This window comes from Rhinopithecus roxellana, chromosome 8, assembly GCF_007565055.1.
Source record: "Rhinopithecus roxellana isolate Shanxi Qingling chromosome 8, ASM756505v1, whole genome shotgun sequence".
Lineage (NCBI taxonomy): Eukaryota > Metazoa > Chordata > Mammalia > Primates > Cercopithecidae > Rhinopithecus > Rhinopithecus roxellana.
In genome coordinates, this window is record NC_044556.1 from 41,468,695 (window position 1) to 41,494,791 (window position 26,097).

At 44.2% G+C, this 26,097-nt stretch overlaps 2 protein-coding genes and 1 pseudogene across 4 annotated transcripts in view; 1 reads left to right on the top strand and 2 right to left on the bottom strand.

Moving 5' to 3' along the window:
• DAP3 (death associated protein 3) overlaps positions 1–6,897 on the bottom strand; it is a 52,063-nt gene extending 45,166 nt beyond the window's left edge. Inside the window, exon 1 of one of the 3 annotated variants that reach the window (XM_030937150.1) lies at positions 6,780–6,897. The gene's annotated coding sequence lies outside the window, so the exon portion shown is untranslated. The remainder of the gene's footprint in view (positions 1–6,779) is intronic. The other 2 variants (XM_010368109.2, XM_030937151.1) reach the window with 2 other exon arrangements.
• On the bottom strand, positions 1,649–6,883 carry LOC115898979 (annotated as a pseudogene).
• Positions 6,898–7,165: 268 nt separating the features above from the next.
• LOC104666115 (GON-4-like protein) overlaps positions 7,166–26,097 on the top strand; it is a 74,568-nt gene continuing 55,636 nt past the window's right edge. Inside the window, 8 exon segments of the mRNA XM_030934908.1 lie at positions 7,166–7,281; positions 7,744–7,880; positions 14,840–14,880; positions 15,784–15,887; positions 18,999–19,197; positions 20,615–20,701; positions 23,003–23,174; positions 25,272–25,416. Coding sequence (XP_030790768.1) covers positions 14,860–14,880; positions 15,784–15,887; positions 18,999–19,197; positions 20,615–20,701; positions 23,003–23,174; positions 25,272–25,416 — 728 coding nt within the window. The 5' untranslated portion in view covers positions 7,166–7,281; positions 7,744–7,880; positions 14,840–14,859.

Sequence of the window (26,097 nt, forward strand, 5' to 3'; positions counted from 1 at the left end):
TTGAAAATTATATCCTCATTAATCTAATTCAAGTCATTGATACAACTATTTAACAGGATAGGGTTACCTAGCATAGACTAGATCAGTAGCTCTCAACCACAGCTGCATGTTAGAATAACTTGAGTATAGTAATATAAACTATATACTTGAGTACATAGTTTATATACTTTTTTTTTTTTGTAGAGATGGGGTTTCATATGTGATCCAGGCTGGTCGTGAACTCCTGAGCTCAAGCAATCCAACCACCTTGGCCTCCCAAAGTGCTGCCATTACAGGTGCGTGCCACCACGCCCAGCTGATTTTTTTATCTTTTATATAGAGTTAGGATCTCACTATGTCGCCCAGGCTGGTCTCAAACTCCTGGGCTCAAGCGATCCACCCGCCTCAGCCTCTCAAGGTGCTAGGATTATAGGCTTCAGCCATGGTGCCCAGCCCCCCTCGGTACAGTTTAAAAATTCTGATATACAGATTGTGCCTCAGACCAATTAAATCACAGTCTCCGGTAGTGGGAACTTGACATCAATTTTTTTTTTTTTTTTGAGACGGAGTCTGGCTCTGTCACCCGGGCTGGAGTGCAGTGGTCAGATCTCAGCTCACTGCAAACTCCGCCTCCCAGGTTTACGTCATTCTCCTGCCTCAGCCTCCCGAGTAGCTGGGACTATATGTGCCCACCACCTCGCCCGGCTAGTTTTTTGTATTTTTTAGTAGAGACGGGGTTTCACTGTGTTAGCCAGGATGGTCTCGATCTCCTGACCTCGTGATCTGCCCGTCTCGGCCTCCCAAAGTGCTGGGATTACAGGCTTGAGCCACTGCGCCCGGCCAGATGTCAATATTTTTAAAGCCTCACAGCTCATTCCAATGTGCAGCCAAGAGTGACAACCACTGCCTGCATGTCAGTGGTTAATAGAACTTCAACCCGTTTCACTAACATGTAGCCTTTAGGTATGGTTATTCAACCAATTAAACATTCAGTATACATTTCTCCAAAAAGCCACTGTGAGAGATTATCAAATGTCTAACTTTAATGAGGACATACCAATAATGTAATTTGATCTACCATTCTAGGAATTCTAACAAGAAGGATGTACTAGTCTGCCATGACTTTCTTTTCTACTAAACCCGGACTGATTCTTCACGATCAGTAATCTTTCTCTAAATTAGTAGTTCTCTACCAGGGGGATTTTGTCCCCTCCCCCAACATTTGACAATGAATGGTTGGAGGCATTTTGGTTGTCACAACTGAAGGAGGGAGGGGAGGATGCTACTGGCATCGAGTGAGTAGAGGCCAGGTATGTTGCTAAACAGTCTACAATGCACAGGAGAGTCCCCCACAACAAAGAATGATCCATCCCCAAATGTCAACAGTGTTGAGATTGAGAAAGATTGTCCTAAATTCCAAGTCCCATAGGAAAAGTTTGGTTCACAAAGACTACTTTCATTGCTTTCATAATTTCAGCTAGAAAAGGCAGAATTCCTTATGCTATATTTTCTTATCTTAATAATATCTATCTCCCCAGGTCTGGATTCCTAGAACAACATTAGGGCTACAAAAGTAAAGGAGTTCTGAAATTTACTGATTATCACAAACTTCAACAGTGCTAACTTCTCCAAGGTCTCAGGTTTTCTGTTTGTTTTGTTTTGTTTTGTTTGAGATAGGGTCTCCTTTTGTCCCCAAGGCTAGAGTGCAGTGGTGCTATCATAGCTCACTGCAGTCTTCGACTCCTGGGCTCAAGAGATCCTCTCCCTTCAGCCTCCTGAGAAGCTTGGACTACAACAGGGGTGTCCAATGTTTTGGCTTTCTTGGGCCACGTCAGAAAAGGAAGTGTCTCAAGCCATACATATAAAACATACTAACACTAATGACAGCTGATGAGCTAAAAACGACAACGGCAAAAACGCTGCCAAAAAAAAAAACTCATGTTTTAAGAAAGGTCATGAATTTGTGTTGGGCCTCATTCAAAGCCGTCCCGGGCCGCATGCAACGTGCAAGCCATGGGTTGGACAACCTTGGACTACAGGGAAACACAACGATGGCCAGCTAATTTTTTAGTTTTTTTTAATAGAGATGAGGTCGATGTTGCCCAGGCTGGTCTTCAACTCCTGATCTCAAGCAATCCTCCCACCTTGGCCTCCCAAACTTCTGGGATCACAGGTGTGAGCATCACGTCCAGCAAAGCTCTCAGTCTTGTACCTCTAGGTGGTTTTGGTAGAAATTATGCAAGTAGTTTACAATTTTTTTTTTGTTTTTGAGACGGAATTTTGCTCTTGTTGCCCAGGCTGGAGTGCAGTGGCGCCAACTCAGCTCACTGCAACTCCCACCACCCAGGTTCAAGCGATTTTCCAGCCTCAGCCTCTTGAGTAGCTAGGATTACAGGCATGTGCCACCAAGCTCAGCTAACTTTTTGTATTTTTTTTTTTTTTTTGAGACAGAGTCTCGCTCTGTTCGCCAGGCTGGAGTGCAGTGGCACGATCTCCACTCATTGCAACCTCTGCCTCCCGGGCTCAAGCAATTTTCCTGCCTCAGCCTCCTGAGTAGCTGGGATTACAGAGGTGTGCCACCACGCCCTGCTAATATTTGCATTTTTAGTAGAGACGGGGTTTCACCATGTTGGCCAGGTTGGTCTTGAACTCCTGACCTCAGGTAATCCACCTGCCTCGGCCTCCCAAAGTGCTAGGATTATACGCGTGAGCCACCATGCCCGGCCTGTATTTTTAGTAGAGACAAGGTTTCATCATGTTGGCCAGGCTGGTCTCGAACTCCTGACCTCAGATGATCCACCCACCTCAGCCTCCCAAAGTGCAGGGATCACAGGCATGAACCACTGAGTCCAGCTGAATATACACTTTTTAAACCTCCCCAGTTTTTAAAGCCCTCTTAGCTCTTCTATAATGGAGAAAGCAAGAAAGAAGGAAATACAGTAGTCCCCCTTATCCTTGGGAGATCCACTGTAGGACTCCCAGGGGATGCCTAAAACCATACAGAGTACTAATCACTAAATACACACACACACACTACACACAATTTTTTTCCTATAGGTATATACCTATAATCAAGTTTAATTTATAAATTTTGCACAGTAGGAGATGAACAATAATAGCCAGTAAGAAAATAGTAGAACAGGCCGGGCTCAGTGGCTCCTGCCTGTAATCCCAGCACTTTGGGAGGCCGAGGCAGGCGGATCATGAGGTCAGGAGATCGAGACCATCCTGGCTAACACGGTGAAACCCAGTCTCTACTAAAAATACAAAAAAAAAAAATTAGCCAGGTGTGGTAGTGGGCGCCTATAGTTCTAGCTACTCAGGAGACTGAGGCAGGAGAATGGCGTGAACCCAGGAGGCAGAGCTTGCAGTGAGCCGAGATGGTACCAATACAGTCCAGCCTGGGCGACAGAGCGAGACTCCATCTCAAAAAAAAAAAAAAATAGTAGAACTGGGCTGGGCACAGAAGCTCATGCTTGTAATCCCAGCATTTCGGGAGGCTGAGGTGGGTGGATCACATGAAGTCAGAAGTTCGAGACCAGCCTGACTAATATGGTGAAACCGTCTCTGCTAAATATACAACAAATTAGCCGGGCATGATGGCGCACACCTGTAATCCCAGCTACTGGGGAGGCTGAGGCAGGAAAATTGCTTGAACCCGGGAGGGGGAGGTTGCAGCGAGCTGAGGTTGCAGCAAGCAACTGCACTCCAGCCTGAGCGACAGAGTGAGACCCCATCTCGGGGGCGGGGGCGGGGCAGGGGGATGGAAAGAAAATAGTACAACTAGAACAACATACCATAATAAAAGTTATGTGAATGTGGTCTCTTTCTCAAAATATCTCATTGAACTGTGCTCATCCTTCTCGTGTTGATGTGAAATGACAAAACATTTACAAGATGAGATAAAGTGAGTGACTTAGGCACTCACTGATGTGATATAGTGTTCATCTACTATCAATCTTCTGGACCTTCTGACTATGCCTAAGGGAGATCATCTGTTTTGGGTGATCCTGAATCATTGAGTCATGCCAATGTCCACAGTTGGATGTCAAAAGCAGATGACGTCAATGACTAACGGATGGGTAGCACATACAGCATGGTTATGTTGATTCACATCTAGGACAGGGTGGTGCAAAATTTCATCATGCTACTTAGAACAGTGGACAATTTAAAACTTAAACTACCATGGAAGGGACTATGATTGCTTGTTAGGGTAGTGGATATTCTAGATACTCTTCAGCAAATTGGACTCCAGGCTGTATTTGAGAAGTTTCAAAAAACTTCACAAATGCATGTTAAGTGTATAGATATGACCAGGGTTAACATCCTAGAATTACAGGGCTCAATAGTACACCCATGAGGTACTGACCTCAGTCCAACTGTATATTTACATTATGGTTCTGATGTGGCGATGCATAAAGATAAAAACTTAAAGGAAAAAATATACCAGCACAATTGGTATTTCTGGGTGATGATGTTGCAGATAATTACCTTTCTTGATTTTCATTTCTAATGTTAACAATTAGCAATATTAATAATGTTTATAAAATACTGTCCTAACTTTATTAAGGTGTTCATGCTAACATTTGAGATTTCATATTTTCAAATTTGGGTTGTTCACCCAGTAAGTATAATGGAAATATTCCAAAATAAAAAAAAACCTCAAATCCAAAACACTTGTTCCCAAACATTTTCATTAAAAAAAAGAAAAACTCAACCTGTACCCAAACAAAAATCTCAAATTTCTTCCCTCATTAAATAAAAAAATCATTTATAGACTGTTACAACATAGCAGTTGCCATAACTTGTCAAATGTAAACCCTGACCATACTCCAGTAAATTTTATCTTAAAAAAAAAAAGTTCCGCACACCTGTAGTCCCAGCTACTGAGGAGGCTGAGGCAGTGGTAGGATCCCTTGAGCACAGGAGCTACTCTCTAGCCTAGCCAACATAGTGAGAGCAGGTCTCTAAAAATAGAAATTAAAAAAAATTTTTTTTAAATATTTTAAACCTTATTTTATTTTAGAGATACGGTCTCGCTCTCTTGCCCAGGCTGGAGTGCAATGGTGTGATCACGGCTCACAGTAGCCTCAAACTCCTGGGCATGCCACCATGGCCCAGCCAAATTTTCTTATTTTTTGTAGAGATGGGGTCCTGCTATGTTGACCAGGCTGGTCTTTAACTCCTGGGCTCAAGTAATCCTCCTGTCTCAGTTGTCCAGTGTGTCGGGATTACAGGCATAAGCCACTGTGCCCAGCCTGAAACCTCATTTTAAAAGTTTATATCAGACCAGGACCCCAAGATGGAGTCAGCTGTACCAGTGAAGGAGAAGAAACTCCTGGATGTCAAACTAGTGGAACTGCCAAACTAAATATTAATGCGTGATCTCACACAAGAAGGCACTGTTGGAGCGTTCAAAGAGGTTACTACAGGCATTACCACAAGTACTCCAACGTGAAGAAACAGGGCTTGATGGGAATTCTGTGGCACTGGCAGCTTCTGTGCTTTTCAGCTACTGCCTTTCTGAAAAGGAACACAAGCATGGGCAGCTACAGAAGTAAACCTGAAGAGGGCCATTGCGGAGCGCTGGCTCCTGGATAATCTCCCTAGTTTAATGTCAGCTGATTAGCAACCTTAATTCCCTCTGCATCCCGATTTTTCCCTTGTCATGTAACATATCATATTTGCAGGCTTCAGGGATTAAGAAGTGAATATCCTTGGGGAAACCATTATTCTATCTTCGTTGGTTCAAATAATTCAGAGTTTGTTCATTCATTTTATTGAGCATTTAATATATTTTAATTTCTGGTATGCTCTTACGGTCACAAAAGAACAGAATCCTACCTCATTTGCTTATATGTAGCTGACAATTCATTAATCAGTATACCTATTGAAAGTTACTTGAACACAGAGACCATACGTAAGTAACTCTCCCTGTACACTGGTGTAGTGAAATTTCATTAAAGGCTCTTTTCTTCTTTGACACACAGTTATGCTGCTGATGAGAAATTTTACTATGAAAACAATGTGATGTAGTGAAAAAAGTTAGTTTTTTTTTTTTTTTTTTGAGACAGAGCCTTGCTCTGTCGCCCAGGCTGGAGTGCAGTGGTGCAATCTCAACTTACTGCAACCCCGCCTTCCGGGTTCAAGTAATTCTCCTGCCTCAGCCTCCCGTGTAACTGGGACTACAGGCGCCCGCCACCACGCCCGGCTAATATTTGTATTTTTAGTAGAGACGGGGGTTTCACCATGTTGGCCAGGATTGTCTCGATCTCTTGACCTTGTGATCCACCCGCCTCGGCCTCCCAAAGTGTTGGGATTACGGGCGTGAGCCACTGCGCCCAGCCCTATCTTATTATTTCACACACCAACCCTGGAGGCATGTTTGGAGTTGCCTAATTTTCATGTACACTTTTTGACAAGGAACTAAGAAAAATAGCTTGCTGAAAACAAGGGAGACTGAGTCCAGAACTGAATGAGAAGCACATGGTTTCTTCATCCTCTATCACCAGGCTGTCTAACGAGGCTGAAGAAGTACTATCCATAAGTAGCGCGTCCAGGGCAAACAAACATAATCGCATATGGACACTGGTGTGAAATTCGAGAAATCCGAGGCTGTTTAACAACAAGCAGATCACCAGGCCGATCTTCCTCGGGTCCCAGGTTGGTAACGCAGCGCCCGGGAGGAATCCCCACGGAGGCGCGCCGGTCCTACCGGCCTCACTCCCTACCTCCTGGAGGTCCGGAGTCCCGCTCCTTTCCCTCAGCGATACATCCCCCGTGCCGGTCCACTCCCTTACCGTGAGTCGAGGACTAGTTCTCCAGACCAGACGACTGACACACACACTGCCTGGGGCCGGCACCGAAGCGCCCGTCCTGCGACTGCGTAAAAGGCTCGGGTCATCCGGCCGGAAACGACTCGACGCGCAGCCGCCGCGGCCTCCAACTACCTACCTGCAGAGGGGCGCTAGGCAGCCCTGGATCCGATCGCCGGGGTCCCGTGGAGGAGGAGGCGAGCCGCAGCGTCGCGGGAACGAGCCCAGGGAGGTAGGTTGTCGTGGGATTCGGCCCGCCACCCTGGCAATTCCAGTCAAACGGCAAGCCAGACTCGCTTTGCCGGCCCCTTCCTCTCCTGCCCCTGCAGCCGACAGGAATGGAACAGTCCCGCGGTGGGGACTGTGGAAGGCGCACGCGCGAGGGTTGGGGGTTGCGGGGGTGCTGGCAGCGGCTGCTTTGGCGGCGGTTGGTGGCCGTGGGAGCGGGAAGAGAAGGTGGAAGAGGCTTGGGCTTGCGCCACCGAAGGTACGCGTGAGGGTCTGCGCCGGAGGCGGCTTGACAGGGCCTGAGGGGGAATGGGGGACTGGGCGAGGAGGTTCCCGTGGGTGAGCGCGTACGGGTGGCTGGCGCGCTGGGCGGCCGAAGGTGGTGGTTGGTGGGAGCAGCCAGCGACTAGCCGGTAGACACTCGTACGCTTGCGGGCAGGCGTGCGCGCGCGCTACGCGGCTGGAGTCGGGCGGAGCGGGGGACGGTGGGGAAGAACGCGAGGAGGGAGGAGTGGGAGGTTGGGGGGGCGCTAGGCGCCCTTCGCTCCCTCCATCTGGAGGAGCGGCTGCCGCCACTCTGCTGCCGCCGCCGCCGCCGCCATTTTGGGTTCGCTTTGCGGAGGGGAGACGATCTCAGTCTCGGTTGCGGGACCCGCCTCCCCTCAGTTTGCCCCCTTTAGCCTCCCCACCTTTCCCTTCTCCTCTCTCGCATTTCCGCCAGTCAGCTTACCCGCTGGCCGCCTCCTGACAAACGGGAGGGATCCGCCGTGGACCCAGGGAAGCGGAGGAGCCTGGCGGCCACCCCCTCTTCCCCACTTCCCTGCACTCTCGTCGCTCTCGGCTTCGGCCTCCGACACGGTGAGTAGAACGATTTGGGCAGGCCTTCGGGCCTAAGCACTGTCTCAGCGATCGAATCCTGGGCTTCCTGGGAGCCACTGTCATCTCCCGGACCTGGACCTCCGGGAGAGCAGTGGTGAAGATGGGGGAGGGGAGAGCAGGGAGGGGGATCCTGAGCCTACTGGGAAGTCCCTCCAGGCGGGGTGAAGGGGTGTCCCTGACAGGCGGACTCCCGGAGGGGGCTGGAAAGTAAGCGAGTGGAGGCGGAGTCGTGTGTGCCCCTGACAGGTTAGTTTGTGTTTGTAGGCATGATCGGAGCCTCCCCCATAGTCCAGTTTGTGTGTGTTTAATTAAGGGATAAGAGTGATCGAGGACACGATCCTGAGAGGGGAGTTTACCTGTGTGACAAGGTCTGTGGTGTCCCTGCCGCGTTGAATGGTACGTAGGAACGGCAGGATGATCTCAGTGTTGTAAGTTTAATAAATGTCACTGATTAGTTTTTCCATGGAAAGAGGTGTTTTTGGTCTAGAAGACAGATGGTCTGTTGATGTGTAGCGGCTGTGTTGGTGTGTGTATGCGAGGATGGAAAGTGTTTCCGGAAGAGTTTGCCTTTATTTGTGTAAGTGTAATGGAGTTCCCCTTATAAGTTAGCTTATTTCTTGAATAAATGTTGGGAGGTTCCTTGCAGGTTGATATGTGTGTGTATTTTAGGAATTGGGAGCCCCTAGTTACTTGTTGGGAAAGAGTGGCAATGGTAGTGTTCTATACAGCATGTGTCTGTGAGGTCATGGAGGGGAGAAACTTGGCATAGCCAGTTGTGGTCTTAAGAATAGTTTGTGCCTTTGGTTAGAGTGAGTTGTGTAAATGTGAAGGCCCAAAATATCTTTAACAGAATCATTGCTACAAAGCTGTAAAGAATGGGTGGCCTTATTTGTTGTCGTGGGTTTATAGTAATAGTTTACAATACAATAAGAAAGCGCTTTCAATTTCTTTGTGATACTAAATCTGTGAAAATGGTAGGATACTTTCTTCCATTTTACAAAATAGTTAATTTAGGCATAAGGAGAGAACTTCTCCAAGGCCGCATGTTAAATTGGTGACAAAGTTGAGACTGTAACTCCCATATTTTCACTACTACTGCAGCAGTATATTCAGCATACCATGGTGCCTCAGGAAGTCTTTGTCGGCAAATCTGAGTATGTTGGAAAGATAGGAGCACATATGACTGGTTGGATTGTATTTGGAGGAGACCGATGGTGTCAGATATGTATGTGGAAAGTAGATGTCCTTGCCCAGTCTGACCTGTATGAAATGCATATCCATGGCTATCTTATTTTGTTTATGGGGGAAGCAGAGCATTTCTGACACTTGAGGTTGTATGTGTGAGGGAGAGAAGGCTTTCACAGCTTAACCTCTACCAGAGCAGCTGCATGGGTGGCTAACAGCTTAACTTGAAATCTGTGGGAGGAAGGATCCTTTTTCATTCATTCAACAAATATTTGTTGACTGCCTGTTCAATAAATCATCCATGCCTTGGGGTGAGGATAATCAAGGTGTCTCTGTAAATAGCCTGGGTACAACCTGAGGGGAGTTGTTTTGACAGGGGTAGATATTAAGTTGAGTGAAGCAGTGTGGAATTAAAATGAGAGAACTGTTTTTGGGTTCTGGTGATTGTTAATATATGTACCTGTGGATGTTGGAACTTGGCTGGGCTGAAGGAATCCTTTGAAAGATTGATTTCATATAGTAAGAATCTCCTCTGTGAATATGAGGGAAGAATGCATGAACTAAGCCAACTTAACTGTATTCTTCTGGAAAATGGGATGTTTCTTGATAGGCTAGATTAGTGGTTCTTAAAAGTTTTGGGGGGTCATTTATCCTTCTGAGAATCTGATGAAAGACACTCGGCCCTCAAGTTAGAAGATGAGCATAAGCACAATCACATGATTTATACATATGATTTTAGGAACATAAAGTGTAATGAAATAGAGCCAATTTATATTTAGGTCTCATTTGAAAACCTTTCATTTTCTTTGTTCGGGTGTGTGGATGTTAGTATGAGTTTAAGGTGAAGGAGTCTATGATAGTATTTGAACATGTTGACAGTAGAACTTTAGGATCTATGTTTTTTATGTATTCTTTTTATCGTCTGCAAACTTATTTCTGCAGTGTTAGTAAACAATTCTGTATTTGGTAAAAGGGGAAGCTAATGTAGCACAAGTATCTATGGCTCTGTTCTTTGTCAGTTATCTTTTTGTTCTGAAACTCTGAGAAGCGCCTTTTTTTCAGTTTTGGATTGGGCCTGAGGTGATTTGAAGCTCCTGTCTTGGAGTTTAGCTTAGTTATAACAAACACTGAGTTAAGCCTATGCAGGAGACACAAAGATTAATATATGGTCTCTGTGCTTTAAGAGATGCTACTTTTCTGTGGTTGAAGAGATGATGTGAATTGTATGATGGTGGCAGCTCTCAAAAGGACAAGGAAGAGGGAAACATATTCCTAGAAGTTTAAATTTTATAACCCTGTTGCAAAGACTTTTTGTCACTACTTATTCTTAGGAATAACCGTAAAGTGTTTACACTCTGTATGGAACTTTGTACTTTAAAAAATATGTTTTGTATCAGCTGGTGTTTTTGTATAAAGGAACTGTTGGTTTGAAAAGAAAGCAAACATCATTTGTATTCCTTACCTGTTTTGGGATATATTTCCACAGTGAGTTTATGTAAAAAGGTCTTAATGTCATTTTTGGGTATACATACATGTAGAAAGCCCTCCTGATGTAAAATCCAGTAGCTATTTGACAGACTACCCATTAATTTAGTACTAGAAATTAAAAATAATTACTGTACTTTTAAAAGAACAAGAAATTGGTCAGGTGGGGTGGCTCATGCCTTTAATCCTACCACTTTGGGAGGATGACATGAGCGGATTGTCTGAGCTCAGAAGTTCAAGACCAGCCTGGGCAACATGGTGAAACCCCGTCTCTACTAAAATACAAAAAATTAGCCACATGTGTTGGAGTGCACCTGTAGTCCCAGCTACTAGGGAACCAAGAATTGCTTGAACTGGGACGGGGAAGTTGCAGTGAGCTGAGATCACACCACTGCACTCCAGCCTGGGCATCAGAGCAACACTCTGTCTCACACACACACACACAAAAAGAGCACGAAATTCAAAAAGGTGTTTTAATAGGACAGATTATAGGATTCAGTGAGATAATGGAGAAGTTTTAGGAAAAATGGTCTGTTAGTCCTTTCTCTCTATTGACATGGCCCCTGTGTAAGAATGCTATGTAAATTTGTGAAGTTTAATATTTTCTCTAAATTTTTAACGGGTAGTAGGTTCATGGTGTTATTTTTCTCAAAACGTACATGTGATATGTGTGTGTAGTGTGTATATATGTGCATGTATATTTATATAGTTTATTTTTTAAATAGCGATTAGGTCTTGCTATGGTTTTGTTTTTGTTTTTGGGAGTTTCACTCTTGTCGCCTGGCTGGAGTACAGTGGCGCAATCTTGCCTCACTGCAACCTCCACCTCCCAGGTTCAAGTGATTATCCTGCCTCAGCTTCCCAAATAGCTGGGATTACAGGTGCGTGCCAACACGCCCTGCTGATTTTTGTATTTTTAGTTGAGACAGGGTTTCACCACGTTGGCCAGGCTGGTCACGAACTCTTAACCTCAAGTCGTCACCCGCCTCGGCCTTCCAAAGTGCTGGAATTACAGAAGTGGGCCACTGCATCTGGCCCAGGTCTTGCTATGTAGATCAATCTGGTCTCGAACTCCTGGCCTCAAGCCGTCTTCCTGTCTCAGCCTCCCAGTTTGCTGGGATTACAGGCCTGAGCCAGCATGCCCAGCCAAAATTTTTACCTGCTTACCAAATCAAAGATTTTCTCCAAAATAAACTGGAATAGCCTTCTTACTGTGTTAATGTTGCCTTGGTGGGGACGCCTAAGTCTTGGAACTAAATTGAGGTAGTTATGACAGTTCTCTTTTTTTTTTTTTTTTTTTTTTTGAGGCAGAGTCTCACTTTGTCGCCGGGGCTGGAGTGCAGTGGCCAGATCTCAGCTCACTGCAAGCTCCACCTCCCGGGTTTACACCATTCTCCTGCCTCAGCCTCCTGAGTAGCTGGGACTACAGGCGCCCGCCACTTCGCCCGGCTAGTTTTTGTATTTTTAGTAGAGACGGGGTTTCACCGTGTTAGCCAGGATGGTCTCGATCTCCTGACCTCGTGATCCGCCCGTCTCGGCCTCCCAAAGTGCTGGGATTACAGGCTTGAGCCACCGTGCCCGGCCGACAGTTCTCTTTTTAAAGCTGATCAGTATTTCACTTGTGTTTTAGAAGTCCAGTGTACTTTAAAGTAGGACCAACCATCTCTTTTTTCTCTCTTTTTTTTTGAGACGGAGTCTTGCTCTCTAGCTCAGTTTGGAATGCAGTGGCATGATCTCGACTCACTGTAGCCTCTGCCACCTGGATTCAAGTGATTCTCCTGCCTCAGTCTCTTGACAGCTGGGTTTACAGGCACACACTACCACGCCTGGCTAATTTTTGTATTTTTAGTAGAGACAGGCTTTCACAATGTTGGCCAGTAGCCAGGCTGGTCTCGTACTCCTGACCTCAAGTAATCCACCTGCCTTGGCCTCACAAAGTGCTGAGATTACAGGTGTGAGCCCCCGCACCTGGCCAAACCCATCTCTTTCATTAAACCACCTTATTTTGGTTCAGAAACAAGACTGCCATGTATGTATTTAGTGCTTATTATGTGCCAAGCACTATTCTAGGTACTAAGATACAGTAATGGGCAAAACAAGATCCCTGCTCCTCTATCTCAGGACTTAATAATTTGGGCATTTTCATTTTCCAATCTAGGATCTTTCAGTACTGGTATAGGATTCCTGAAGGAATTCCTGAAATATAATTATTTTTCTGGTAGAGCAAATCAATTTTTTTTGTTTTTGTTTTTGTTTTGAGATGGAGTTTTACTCTTTCCGCTCAAGCTGGTATGCAATGGCGCAATCTCGGCTCGCTACAATCTCCAACTCCCGGGTTCAAGCAATTCTCCTGCCTCAGCCTCCTGAGTAGCTGGGATTACAAGCGTTAGCCACCACGCTTGGCTAATTTTGTATTTTTAGTAGAAATGAGGTTTCACCAGGTTGGCCAGGCTGGTCTCGAACTCCTGACCTCAGGTGATCCACCACGCTCAGCCTCCCAAAGTGCTAGGATTACAGGTGTGAGCCACCACGCCCAGAAGAGCAAAATTCTTCTGTTGACAAAAATGTCTTTCCTCTGAGGAAAAGACACTATGTGCCTGTGTTTTATCCAGGAATTCCACTAGATAGTTTGTCCTTTGGGATATCAGGGGATTAAATCCTCCTTTAAGAATCAAAGTACTCGGCTGGGCGCGGTGGCTCATGCCTGTAATCCCTGCACTTTGGGAGGCTGAGGCGGGTGGATCACCTGAGGTCAGGAATTGGAGACCAACCTGGCTAACATGATGAAACCCTGTCTCTACTAAAAATACAAAAAATTATCCAGGTGTTGTGGTGGGTGCCTGTAATCCCAGCTACTCAGGAAGCCTGCGGCAGGAGAATCACTTGAACCTGGGAAGCAGAGGTTGCAGTGAGCTGAGATTGCACCACTGCACCCTATCCTGGGCAACAGAGCGAGACTCCGTCTCAAGAAAACAAAAACAAAAACTCTGACAAAAACTCTTGGTCTTCTAACTCACTGATGGAGTTCTTAAATAGGTCAGGTCCAAAGATAGGGCCCTATGAAACACTGTTGGAAACTTGTCTCTGACTCTCTCTCTCTCTCTCTTTTTTTTTTTTTTTTTTTTTTTTTTGAGACAGTGTCTTGCTCTGTCGCCTAGGCTGGAATGCAGTGGCACGGTCTTGGCTCACTGCAACCTCTGCCTCTAGGAATCAAGAGATTCTCTCACCTCAGCCTCTCAAGTATCTGGTAGGCGTGTGCGACCAAGCCCAAATAAATTTTTTTTTAGAGATATGTTGACATTTTGCCCAGGCTGGGAGACTTGTCTCTTGATTCCATTCAGCATTGTGACGGTTTGGATAGGCCATCTACTTATAAAATCATCGGGCCAGATGTGGTGGCTCACGCCTATAATCCCAGCACTTTGGGAGGCCAAGGCGGGTGGATCACCTGAGGTCAGGAGTTCAAGACCAGTGTGACCAAGATGGAGAAACCCCATCTCTACTAAAAATGCAAAATTAGCTGGCGTGGTGGTGCATGCCTGTAATCCCAGCTAGTTGGGAGACTGAGGCAGGAGAATTGCTTGAACCCGGGAGACGGAGGTTGCAGTGAGCCGAAATTGTGCCATTGCACTCCAGCCTGGGCAACAAGAGCGAAACTCCATCTCAAAAAAAAAAAAAGAATCATCTAGCTCACATTTTCTCTTTGTCGTCTTCCTATTAGAATTTAAGCTTCGTGAAATTAGAACTCTCTCTGTCTCTCTCATTCTCTCATATATCCCAAGCATCTAAAACAGGGATTGAAACATAGTAAGTACTCAATAAATGTTTCTGAACAAATGAATTAAGGATAGCGAGGCGTTGTGGCTCAAGCCTGTAACCCCAGCACTTTGAGAAACCAAGGTGGATGGATCACTGGAGCTCAGGAGTTCAAGACCAGCTTGGACAACATGGGGAAAACCCATCTCTACAAAATATAGAAGAATTAGCTGGGCATGGCAGCACACTCCTGTGATCCCAGCTACTTGGAGGGTTGAAGTGGGAACATCGCTTGAGCCTGGGAAGCAGAGATTGCAGTGAGCCAAGATCAAGCCACTGCTCTCTAGCCTAGGTGACACAGTGAGACCCTGTCTCAAAAAAGAATAAGGATAAATATGAAGAATTTGTCAGATGCCTTGTTGAAAACGTCATACATTGTCTACATGGAATTCCTCCTTATTGTAAAATGAATCTGATTTATACCAACAACATGCTGTTTGGCTTTTTTGCAGAAAAGGAAGCAAATGAACTGATGGAAGATCTGTTTGAAACTGTGAGTAGTGATCCTCAAGTGAGAACATGGGATCGTAAATTGGTTCTCCAACAAAATGTGTCCTTTGGTCTCTGTGCTGCTCCCTCTAGAAGAGGGACTAAACCAATTCTCCTTTTAGTCTGCCTGGGAAAGAATATAATGACAAGGGAAATTTGCTAACTACTAGACTCTTGATTATCCACATGTAGGTTATTGTTATTAAAATTTTCCTTGAAGCCTTTTTTTTTTTTTTTTTTTTTTTTTTGAGCAAAAGTCTTGCTCTGTCACCCAGGCTGTGGAGAATACAGTGGTGAAATCTCAGCTCACAGCAGCCTTGACCTCCAGGGCTCAAGCAGTTCTCTCATCTAAGTCTCCTGAGTAGCTGGGACTACAGGCACGCACCTACAGGCCCAGCTAATTCTTTTGCTTTTTTGTAGAGACAGGGTCTCGCTATGTTCTGGAACTCACAGGCTCAAGTAATCTTCCTGCCTCGACCTCCCAAAGTGCTGGAATTATAGGTGTGAGCCAGCATATCTGGTCCCTTGAAAACTTTCGATGGCTTCCCCTACTGTCATTTGGTGTGTCCTTAAAGATTACCAACTAAAGTATTTTGCACACAAATAATTACCTTTTCCATAATTTTGTGTGAAAAGATATTTCTGAAGAGATTGATCATTTTGAGTTACTCTAGCTCTGTCCATACTGATACAAGTTGACTGGTTGAGTGACTTCTTTCCCAGCATAATAGTCCTTCCAAATGTGGGTTTGTGGGAGTCCTGAAGTAAGAAAGGTTCTGATGTAGGCTCTTTCTGGGTGCCAGCATTATTAAAGTCTTGTTTATACTTTTCACTTTTCTTTCCCAATACTGGAGCAACATTGAGAAGCCCATTCCCCAGGAAAACCCTCCCTTCCCTTTGCCCACAGTTCCAAGATGAGATGGGATTCTCCAACATGGAAGATGATGGCCCAGAAGAGGAGGAGCGTGTGGCTGAGCCTCGACCTAACTTTAACACTCCTCAAGCTCTACGGTAGGCTAGTTGAAAGATCTTGAGATTTGGAATAGAGGAATAGTTTGTTTCTGAAAAGGTTTTCAGAAGTTGCAGTTAACAATTTTTCATACCCAACCAGCTTCTGTTACTGAAGTAAGGATGCAGAGTCCTGTCAGGAGTTAGGTGTCAAGTGAAGTCTCCTTGGTATGGGGCAGTACAGCTATAGGCCAAGCTGTATCTGTTTGGGAAGGGAGAAAAAACAGTAGCTGGCATCCATATCCACTTCTCCAGGTGAGTGGTGCTGGAGAGGTATGTAGGAATTTATGTGGCCAGACAGACAAACTACCCGATATTATAATATCGAGTCTGTCCCTTTCGTTCTTTTTATGTGCCATTAATATCTGCTAAATGTGACTGAAACTTTGTTAGTCACCTAGGCATTAGTGGAGCAAACCCTGAAGCACCTGCAGTAAGGAGTCTGAAACGTACGTGCTGACCTTTTTGCCTGAAGTTGGCACTTGAGTTACAGCATCCAGAAAGTAGAGGCTTTAATTTTTTCATTTTCTGGTGGGTTTGCATCTGCACTTTATTCTATTGTAACAGCATATAATCATTAGGTAGATGGCAACAGGTCAGGATGCATTTTGTGCCGTAAGTGGAACAAAGCAAAGAGAATAGACCCTCTAATTAGTCCTGTGTTATAACTTAACAGCATTACTAAGCAGAGAGTTTGAGATCCATCTGAAAGCTAAACCTTTAAGGATTTTCCAGTTTAGTGAAAAAAGATAAGATATGCCAACCAATGTCTAAAAACTAGAATTACTTGTCATTCTCCATTACAACAAATATAACGATACAACTATATCAAAAACCTTAAGATTGTTAAGTCAGTATTTGACCCATTATTTTAATTTATAGTTCATAGAACAAAATTCTGGTATAGCAGAATGGAACCATTCATCCTGGGAATGTATAATGGGATTTGATTAATAAACATTTTGGTTTTGCTGATCAACTCTTTATAACTTCTTAAAATTTGGAAAGTGTAGAACTAATTTAAAATTCCTGTTAGAATTCAGTTACCTTCTGGTATTCATATAGTCATATATCATCTCATGGTCATACCCTCTGTGAAATCTATCATTAAACGATTCGTCATTACGTATTAAATGATTCATCATTGTGTAAACTTCGTAGAATGTACTTACATAAACCTAAATGGTTTAGCCTACTGTGTACCTATAGCTCCCAGGCTACAAACCTGTACAGCGTGTTACTGTACTGTACTGAACACTGTAGGCAGTTGTAACACAACGGTAAGTACGTATGTATGTAAACATAGAAAAGGTACTGTAATCTTATGGAGCAGCCTCTGAATATGTGGTTCATTATTGACTCAAACATTATGTGACACATGACTGTACTTGGGCCACTGCTGCTTCTCTTTCGATTGCAAATACAAACCTGTTTTAATCTTTAACTAAATAAAAATCCTGGATTCTGTAAGTCCATAGATAGTAAAAACATCTTAAGGGCCGGGCACGGTGGCTCAAGCCTGTAATCCCAGCACTTTGGGAGGCCGAGACGGGTGGATCACGAGGTCAGGAGATCGAGACCATCCTGGCTAACATGGTGAAACCCCGTCTCTACTAAAAAATACAAAAGGCCGGGCGCGGTGGCTCAAGCCTGTAATCCCAGCACTTTGGGAGGCTGAGACGGGCGGATCACGAGGTCAGGAGATCGAGACCATCCTGGCTAACATGGTGAAACCCCGTCTCTACTAAAAATACAAAAAACTAGCCGGGCGACCTGGCGGGCGCCTGTAGTCCCAGCTACTCGGGAGGCTGAGGCAGGAGAATGGCGTGAACCCGGGAGGCGGAGCTTGCAGTGAGCTGAGATCCGGCCACTGCACTCCAGCCTGGGCGACAGAGCGAGACTCCGTCTCAAAAAAAAACAAAAAAAAAATCTTAAAACACAATGAGGAAGAGAGAGGAGAAAAAGACAGGCAAAACAAAATCTCTAGGGCTTCCGTTATCAGTTATCTAAATAATATTTATTAAAACTAAGTGCAGGCTATGTTTCCATTTTCTCCTTTCTTATGCTTCTTCTCTTTTGTTCCTTCAGCGGTGGTAGCACAAATGTTCAAATTTTCAGTTGTCAGTAAAGATTGTATAGACAGTCCCACAGTCTTTAGGTTTTTACTCTGCTACCCAAACCCACAGTAAATACTATAAAAGAAAACTTACTCAAAGGTAATCTTTATCTGCAAAAACTATTGAAAAACGTTGCCATTTAATTATTGCTGTAATGTAATGTGGGGGATTCCTTGAAATATGATAACCTGCTTGTTACAGCTACTTCAGCAGATCTTATCCTGTTGCATAGAGTATCAGCATGTGCTTAATCACTTAGGTATCTTATCCTCCCTTTATTTCTTTCTATGTAAACATAGAAAAGGTACAGTAATCATACATAGAACTGACATGCTAGGTATTTGAATTTTTGCTCCAGCCCTGCAAACAGTCTTTCAGGAGAGTAGGAGTGGGAAGTTAGGGTTAGGAACCTTGGAAGAGGAATTGAAAGGGCCAAAAGAAGATAGCCTTCATGGATAGCAGTAGGGTAGTATTTGAACTAACTTCTCGCTTCTGTTCATTTGAATTACTGTGTACTTCAGTTATTTTAGTATATCCTTTTCTGCTTCATGCTAGAAAGTCTTTGACTTGTTAAGATAGCAAGGCAGTGCAGCCTGAGTGGATAGGATAATGGGAGAAGCTGGACCTGGGATGAGAGTAACAAGTACATGAGAGAGGAAATGAGAATGATGAGTTCCCACCAGCTCCTTGGCTGCTTTCTTACCCATATATTTCTCTGTCCCTAGATGTTTGTTTTTTTTCTTCATTCGTATATTATTTGGAAGAGGAATTGTAGAGGAACAGCATGGAGTGTAATACAGAATCATATTTCATGCATGCTAACTACTCGGGGAAAAGATTTGTATAAGCCTGGGAGTTTGACTGTTGGCTAAAGTGAAATGGAGGGATTAGTAGAGAATGAAAATTGTTCAGGCTGTTTGCTCGTCATTGGAAAGAATTGGATGTGTTGTGAACCTAGGAAAGCACTCACATTCAGTCATCCCCCTGTTTGGGATAGGTTTGAGGAACTACTGGCCAACCTACTAAATGAACAACATCAGATAGCAAAGGAACTATTTGAACAGCTGAAGATGAAGAAATCTTCAGCCAAACAGCAGAAGGAGGTAGAGAAGGTTAAACCCCAGTGTAAGGAAGTTCATCAGACCCTGATTCTGGACCCAGCACAGAGGAAGAGACTCCAGCAGCAGATGCAGCAGGTAACACTTTCCTTGGTCATGTTAATATTGAATTATACCAAGGCCTAACTCTGAGGCTTTGGTATAATCCAAAATTAACAACTTTGTAAATGTCAGAGATAGTTAACCTTACTACCTATTAAAACTGTAGTATCTTCACAACAGTTAGAAGCTTGAGAAGTCATCATGTTCATATCCTGTGGCTCAGGGAGGAGAGCACATAAGGACCCTAATGGTATTCGGAATTACAGATTTCAAAGGGTCCTCAGTAATCTATTCTGAAAGTGTTTTTCCTTTTCCTTTTTCTTTTCTTTTCTTTTTTTTTTTTGAGATGGAGTCTCGCTCTGTTGCCCAGGCTGGAGTGCAATGACTCGATCTCAGCTTACTGAAAGCTCTTCTTCCCGGGTTCATGCCATTCTCTTGCCTCAGCCTCCCGAATAACTGAGGCTACAGGCACCCGCCACCATGCCCGGCTAATTTTTTGTATTTTTAGTAGAGATGGGGTTTCACTGTGTTAGCCAGGATGGTCTCGATCTCCTGACCTCGTGATCCACCTGCCTCGGCCTCCCAGAGTGCTAGGATTACAGGCATGACTCACTGCGCCCGGCCTTTTCCTTTTGTAATCTCAATTCCTCTGTTTTGAGGCTAAACTCCCTCTGGTTCTGTCATTTTGTTCAAGGGAACATGTCTGAGAAATTTATGCCAAGATCCTATGTTGTTCTCATACTCTTTCCAGAAAGCAAAATACGTGTCATAAAGTTGCAAACATCTTGTGATTAATGCCTCCCTGGGGGCTGGGTGCAGTGGCTTACACCTGTAATCCCAGCATTTTGGGAGGCTGAGGTGGGAGGATTGCTTGAGCTGGGGAATTCAAAAGCAGCCTGGACAACAGAGTGAGACCCTGTCTCTACAAAAAATAAAAATAAGACTGGGTACAATGGCTCACACCTGTAATCCCAGCACTTTGGGAGGCCAGGGGAGGTGAATCATGAGGTCAAGTGTTCGAAGCAAGTCTGGCCAACATGGTGAAACCCCATCTCTACTAAGACAAAAAATTAGCTGGGTGTAGCAGCGGATGCCTGTAATCCTAACTACTCGGGAGGCTGAGGCAAGAGAATCACTTGAACCTGGGAGGCATAGGTTACCATGAGCCAAGATCATGCCACTGTACTCCAGCCCAGAAGTCAGTGTGAGACTCTTGTCTAAAAAATAATAATAAAATAGCCAGGCAGTGTGGTCCCAGCTACTTAGGAGGCTGAGGTGGAAGGATTGCTTGAGCATAGGAGGTTGAGAGGGCATTGAGTCATGGTTGCACCACTGCACTCCAAGCTGCGTGACAGAGCAAGACTCTGTCTCCAGGGGAAAAAAAAAATCTCTCTGGGCTCCTGAAATGGCAGTGTCATAACATATCACTGTATTATTTTCTTTCTCTCCCCAGCATGTTCAGCTCTTGACACAAATCCACCTTCTTGCCACCTGCAACCCCAATCTCAATCCGGAGGCCAGTAGCACCAGGATATGTCTTGTAAGTTTCCAAATTGCTGTAATTCTATAGACTAGAATATAAAATTAGCTTGGCAGGTTATTTCTCACAGTTATTCTTCTATTTTGGGTATTTTTGATTGCTATGGTTTCTTATGTTTGCTGAGTGAAGATAAGCCACTGATTCACATGAAAGAACAAAGAGTGTATTCAATTTTTTCTTTTCTTTTTTTTTTTGAGACAGGGTCTTGCTCTTTCACCCAGGATGGAGTGCAGTGGCACAATCTCAGTTCACTACAACCCCTGCCTCCGGGTTCAAGTGATTCTTCTGCCTCAGCCTCCCAAGTAGCTGGGACTATAGGCAGGCACCACCACGCCTGGGTAATTTTTTTTTGTATTTTTAGTAGAGACAGGGTTTGCCATGTTAGCCAGGCTGGTCTAGAACTCCTGACCTCAAGTGATCTGCCCACCTCGGCCTCCCAAAGTACTGGGATTAAAGCCATGAGTCACTGTGGCCTGTCCTTCTGATATTTTTATTGGGTCCTCTTCCTCATCTTTAGATCCACCCTGACTTCTTAGGTTTTTGGTACTGCTCTTTGTGTCATAGATGTTGAGGCTGAGCTTAGTGGCTCACGTCTGTAATTCCAGCCTTTGGGAGGCTGAGGTGATAGGATCACTTGAGCCCAGGGGTTGAAGAACAGCCTGGGCAACATAGTAAGACCCGGTCTGTGTTCTTTTTTAAAAAAAATTAAATAGTAAAGTAAATACACATGTAGGTGTTGAATTCATTATCCATTAATTACGCTCAATATTAGTGTTTTATGTGTAGAGCTAGTTTTGCTCATGACGTTTTGAGGTATTTTGAGCTTTTAAATTTGAAATTTGGCCAGGTGTGATGTCTCATGCCTGTAGTCCCAGCACTTTGGTAGGTCAAGGCGGGAGGATTGCTTGAGCCCAGGAGTTTGAGACCAGCCTGGGCAACATAGTAAGACCCCATCTCTACAAAAAAAAACTTACAAAAAAAAATTAGCTGGGGATAGTGCCGAGTGCCTGTAGTCCCAGCAACTTGGGAGACTGAGGTAGGAGGATCACTTGAGCCTGGGACATTGAGACTGTAATGAGCTATGATTATACATCACTCAAGCCTGGGTAACAAAGTGGGAACCTGTCTCACAAAAACAAAACCAAATTTTACCTCATAAAAGTTGCCTCAGACTTTTGGACAGGTAATGATAATACTCTCAGCTTCTTCAACAAGTCGTCTTTGGAGTTTGAAGAATACTTTTGCTAGTACTCTAAAACTTACTTGGTGATCAACAGGATGTCTTCATCTCTTACTGTATTCAGAGGAGGATGAGGAGTACTTGGTTGTAGGCATTATTCTGAGACCAAAAGACAAAACAGTTTTTTTTTGTTTGTTTGTTTGTTTGTTTTTTGTTTTTTTTTTGTTTTTTTTTGAGACGGAGTCTCGCTCTGTCACCCATGCTGGAGTGCAGTGGCCGGATCTCAGCTCACTGCAAGCTCCGCCTCCCGGGTTCACGCCATTCTCCTGCCTCAGCCTCCCGAGTAGCTGGGACTACAGGCGCCCGCCACCTCGCCCGGCTAGTTTTTTGTATTTTTTAGTAGAGACGGGGTTTCACCGTGTTAGCCAGGATGGTCTCGATCTCCTGACCTCGTGATCCACCCGTCTCGGCTTCCCAAAGTGCTGGGATTACAGGCTTGAGCCACCGCGCCCGGCCGACAAAACAGTTTTAAAAGTAATGTCCTGGTTGGGTGAGGTGGCTCATCCCTGTAATCGCAGCATTATGAGAGGCCGAGTCAGGCAGATTGCAAGCCCAGGAGTGCGAAATCAGCCTGCTCAACGTGACGAAACCCTGTCTCTACAAAAAATACAACAATTAGCTATGTGTGGAGGTGTATGCCTATAGTCCCAGCTTCTCAGGAGACAGCAGTGGGAGGATGGCTTGAGCCTGGGAGGAGGAGGTTGCAGTGAGCTGAGATCGTGCCACTGCACTCCAGCCTGAGCGGCAGAGCGAGACCTTGTCTCAAAGTAAATAAATTAAAGTAATAGTCCTCATTCTTGAGCCTCTTAATTCTAGCTCGGGAGCTAGACCATGTATTCCTTAGTGATAAACAGTTTAAAAATAAAACAAGAATATATCCCTGAATATTTGAGAACTCATGCGTAATCTTAACAGAGTAGTTTATTGTGAAAGACTTTATGATGATTTTTACCTGTTTTTATCCTGTAGTAGGAAGGTCAGCTTCTCATTTAGATTCTAAAAGCTACTGGTATTAATTGTCTGGAATTGTCTTAGATCTTCCTTGTGTCCTGTTTTCCCAGAAAGAGCTGGGAACCTTTGCTCAAAGCTCCATCGCCCTTCACCATCAGTACAACCCCAAGTTTCAGACCCTGTTCCAACCCTGTAACTTGATGGGAGCTATGCAGCTTATTGAAGACTTCAGCACACATGTCAGCATTGACTGCAGCCCTCATAAAACTGTCAAGAAGACTGGTAGGAGACAGATGTGTCAGCTTTAAGTTTTTACTTGCGGTGAGAGGTGGTGGGAATCTTATCCCATAGATAACTTCCTAGGATACTTGCCTAGGAATGGAGGACACAGGACATTTGTAATTTCTTCCTTCTCTCTTTTATCCTCCCTTCGTACTCATTATCTGAATTCTAGAATTACATGATAATCTCTGGGCCTGGGTAAGGCATGGAGGCAGTGGACAGTATAGGAATATGGGAGGTAGAGATATGAGGCTCAGTGCTAAGAATTGGACTGCAGCAATCTGAGGGGTATCAGGAGTCAGATCAAAATAAACTGGGGCCTGGTAAAGAAAGTCAGGTGGTAAAGTTGGTCATGTTTAGCTTTTTATTCTCTTCATTAAGATCAACTAACTTGATTTACCATAATGATTCTATCATAGGTGAATCTCCATTCTGAATGAAATGTTGTCTTGCAAGTTAGGCATGTTAGAGATTGTACATTTGCCATATTCGGTATTTTTAAAAAATTTGCCAGTTTAGATTCTAGCTTGCATTGGTTTAGTATTTTTTGGAAAATATTTGCTGTTTGCTTAAGCAAATATTTGCTTCTGATTTGTTTGCTGATTTAGCAAATTACTTGTGTTTGTTCTGGATTTGGGTTTGTCTTTGGATTCTATTTTAAATCCCTGAGTCTTATCATTAAATTGAATATAGTTGAATTTAAGTGTACTATATCATAGACACAGATCCCAAACTACTTTAATAGCTATATTAAGTGATACAAAATGGTAATGAAAATGTGATTTAACACCAAATTATAGTATTATCTTACACATCTATTGACCTGTTGCTTTCTTCTGGGGATATAAAAATAACACTTAGGGAAGGAGAAATATGGATATAGTAGTTTTATCTCTAGAAATGCAGAGGTTCCTGAAAGTGAGAGACTGAGAGAGGGAGAGAGAAATGAATGAGACTGAATTGTCTCATTCCTTTTATGGTTCTTTTGTTCCCAACCTCAGGAGGAATCTGGGAGAACTTAATGAAAGTTAAGTAAGAATCAAATAAAAGTAAAATTTGGAATACCAGATTTGTGAGGGAGATTAAAGAAGTTGGAATCTTTTTTGTGTGTGTGTTTTTTTTAAGATGGGGTCTCGCTCTGTCACTCAGGCTGGAGTGCAATGAGGTGATCTCGGCTCACTACAACCTCTGCCTCCCAAATTCAAACAATTCTCCTGCCTCAGCCTCTCGAGTAGCTGGAATTATAGGTGCGTGCCAACATGCCTGGCTAATTTTTGCATTTTTAGTAGAAATGGGGTTTCACTATGTTGGCCAGGCTGGTCTTGAATTCCTGACCTCAGGTGATCCCCCTGCCTTGGCCTCCCAAAGTGCTGGGATTACAGGCATGAGCCAGCATGCCTGGCCTAGAATTTTATCCTGGAAGAAAAAAAGCATTGTTGAAGGTCTATTATCCTTCAAAGATTTAAAGGGGAAAGGAGGTAAAACATTTTTGAGCATACACTATGTGACAGGTATTACTAGGTACTTTTTAAGTGTTTGTTTTACTTTGTGAATAAAGTGTTACACATAAGAAAGAGTAAGAGAAGTGGGGCTCAGTGGCTCACACCTGTAATCCAGCACTTTGGGAGGCTGAGGCAGTCGGATCACAAGGTCAGGAGATCGAGACCATCCTGTCTACAGTGAAACCCTGTCTCTACTAAAAATACAAAAAATGAGCTGGGCGTGGTGGCAGGCACCTGTAGTCCTAGCTACTCAGAAGGCTGAGGCAGGAGAATGACGTGAACCCGGGAGGCAGAGTTTGTAGTGAGCCGAGATTGCGCCACACACTCCAACCTGAGTGACAGAGCCAGACTCCATCTTAAAAAAAAAAAAAAGAGAATAAGAGAGTCAACTTTTATAGCCCTTGAATGGGACTCCCTTTAGACGTAATGTTAGTTGAAGAAAGACTGTGGAAACTCTTTGGGGAGTGGTGGGCAGATGGGAGGGAATCAGGTTAGATAAGGACAGCTCTACCTAAATGCAGAAATGCATTCACAGGCTTTTTAAAGCCCTCTTTTTTCCTAGAAGCTGATTTATCCGAGATTTATTTTCTTATAGCCAATGAATTTCCCTGTTTGCCAAAGCAAGTGGCTTGGATCCTGGCCACAAGCAAGGTTTTCATGTACCCAGAGTTACTTCCAGTGTGTTCCCTGAAGGCAAAGAATCCCCAGGATAAGATCCTCTTCACCAAAGCTGAGGACAAGTAAGTGTTTACTCTGGGGGATCAAAACAGCAGAATATCCCAAGGAGAAGACATAGTTCCTTTGAGGAGTTTAGGGGAAGTAAGATTTGTATAATAAAACATGGACACAAAAGACAAAAGGAAGAGCAGTATAGATAAGCAGATTCCTCTAGGACGTGCTTATTTGTGCCAAATACTGCTTTTTGGGGGATGTCACACACATTTTTTAATTGTTTTAGACCGGACGTGTTGGCTCCCACCTGTAATCCCAGCACTTTGAAAGGCCAAGGCAGGAGGTTCACTTTTCTTGTTATTTATTTAGAGACAAGATCTTACTCTTTTACCCAGGCTGGAGTGCAGTGTTGCAATCACAGCTCACTGCAGCCTTGAACTCCTGGGATCGAGAGATCCTCCTGCTTCAGCCTCCATGGAGTAGCTGGGACCACAGGCGTGTGCCACTATACCTGGGTAATTTTTTGTGTACAGGTGAGGGTCTCTGTTGCGCAGGCTGCTCTTGATCTCCTGACCTCAAATGATCCACCCACTCCTGGCCTCCCAAAGTCCTGGGATTACAGGCATGAGCCACTGCACCCAGCTAGATTATGAACATTTTTATGGCTCTTTGTGTGTATTGACACACTGTTATCAGCAAATATGTATATATGTAACCATGATTATATATGTTATGTTAGAGAATAGTAT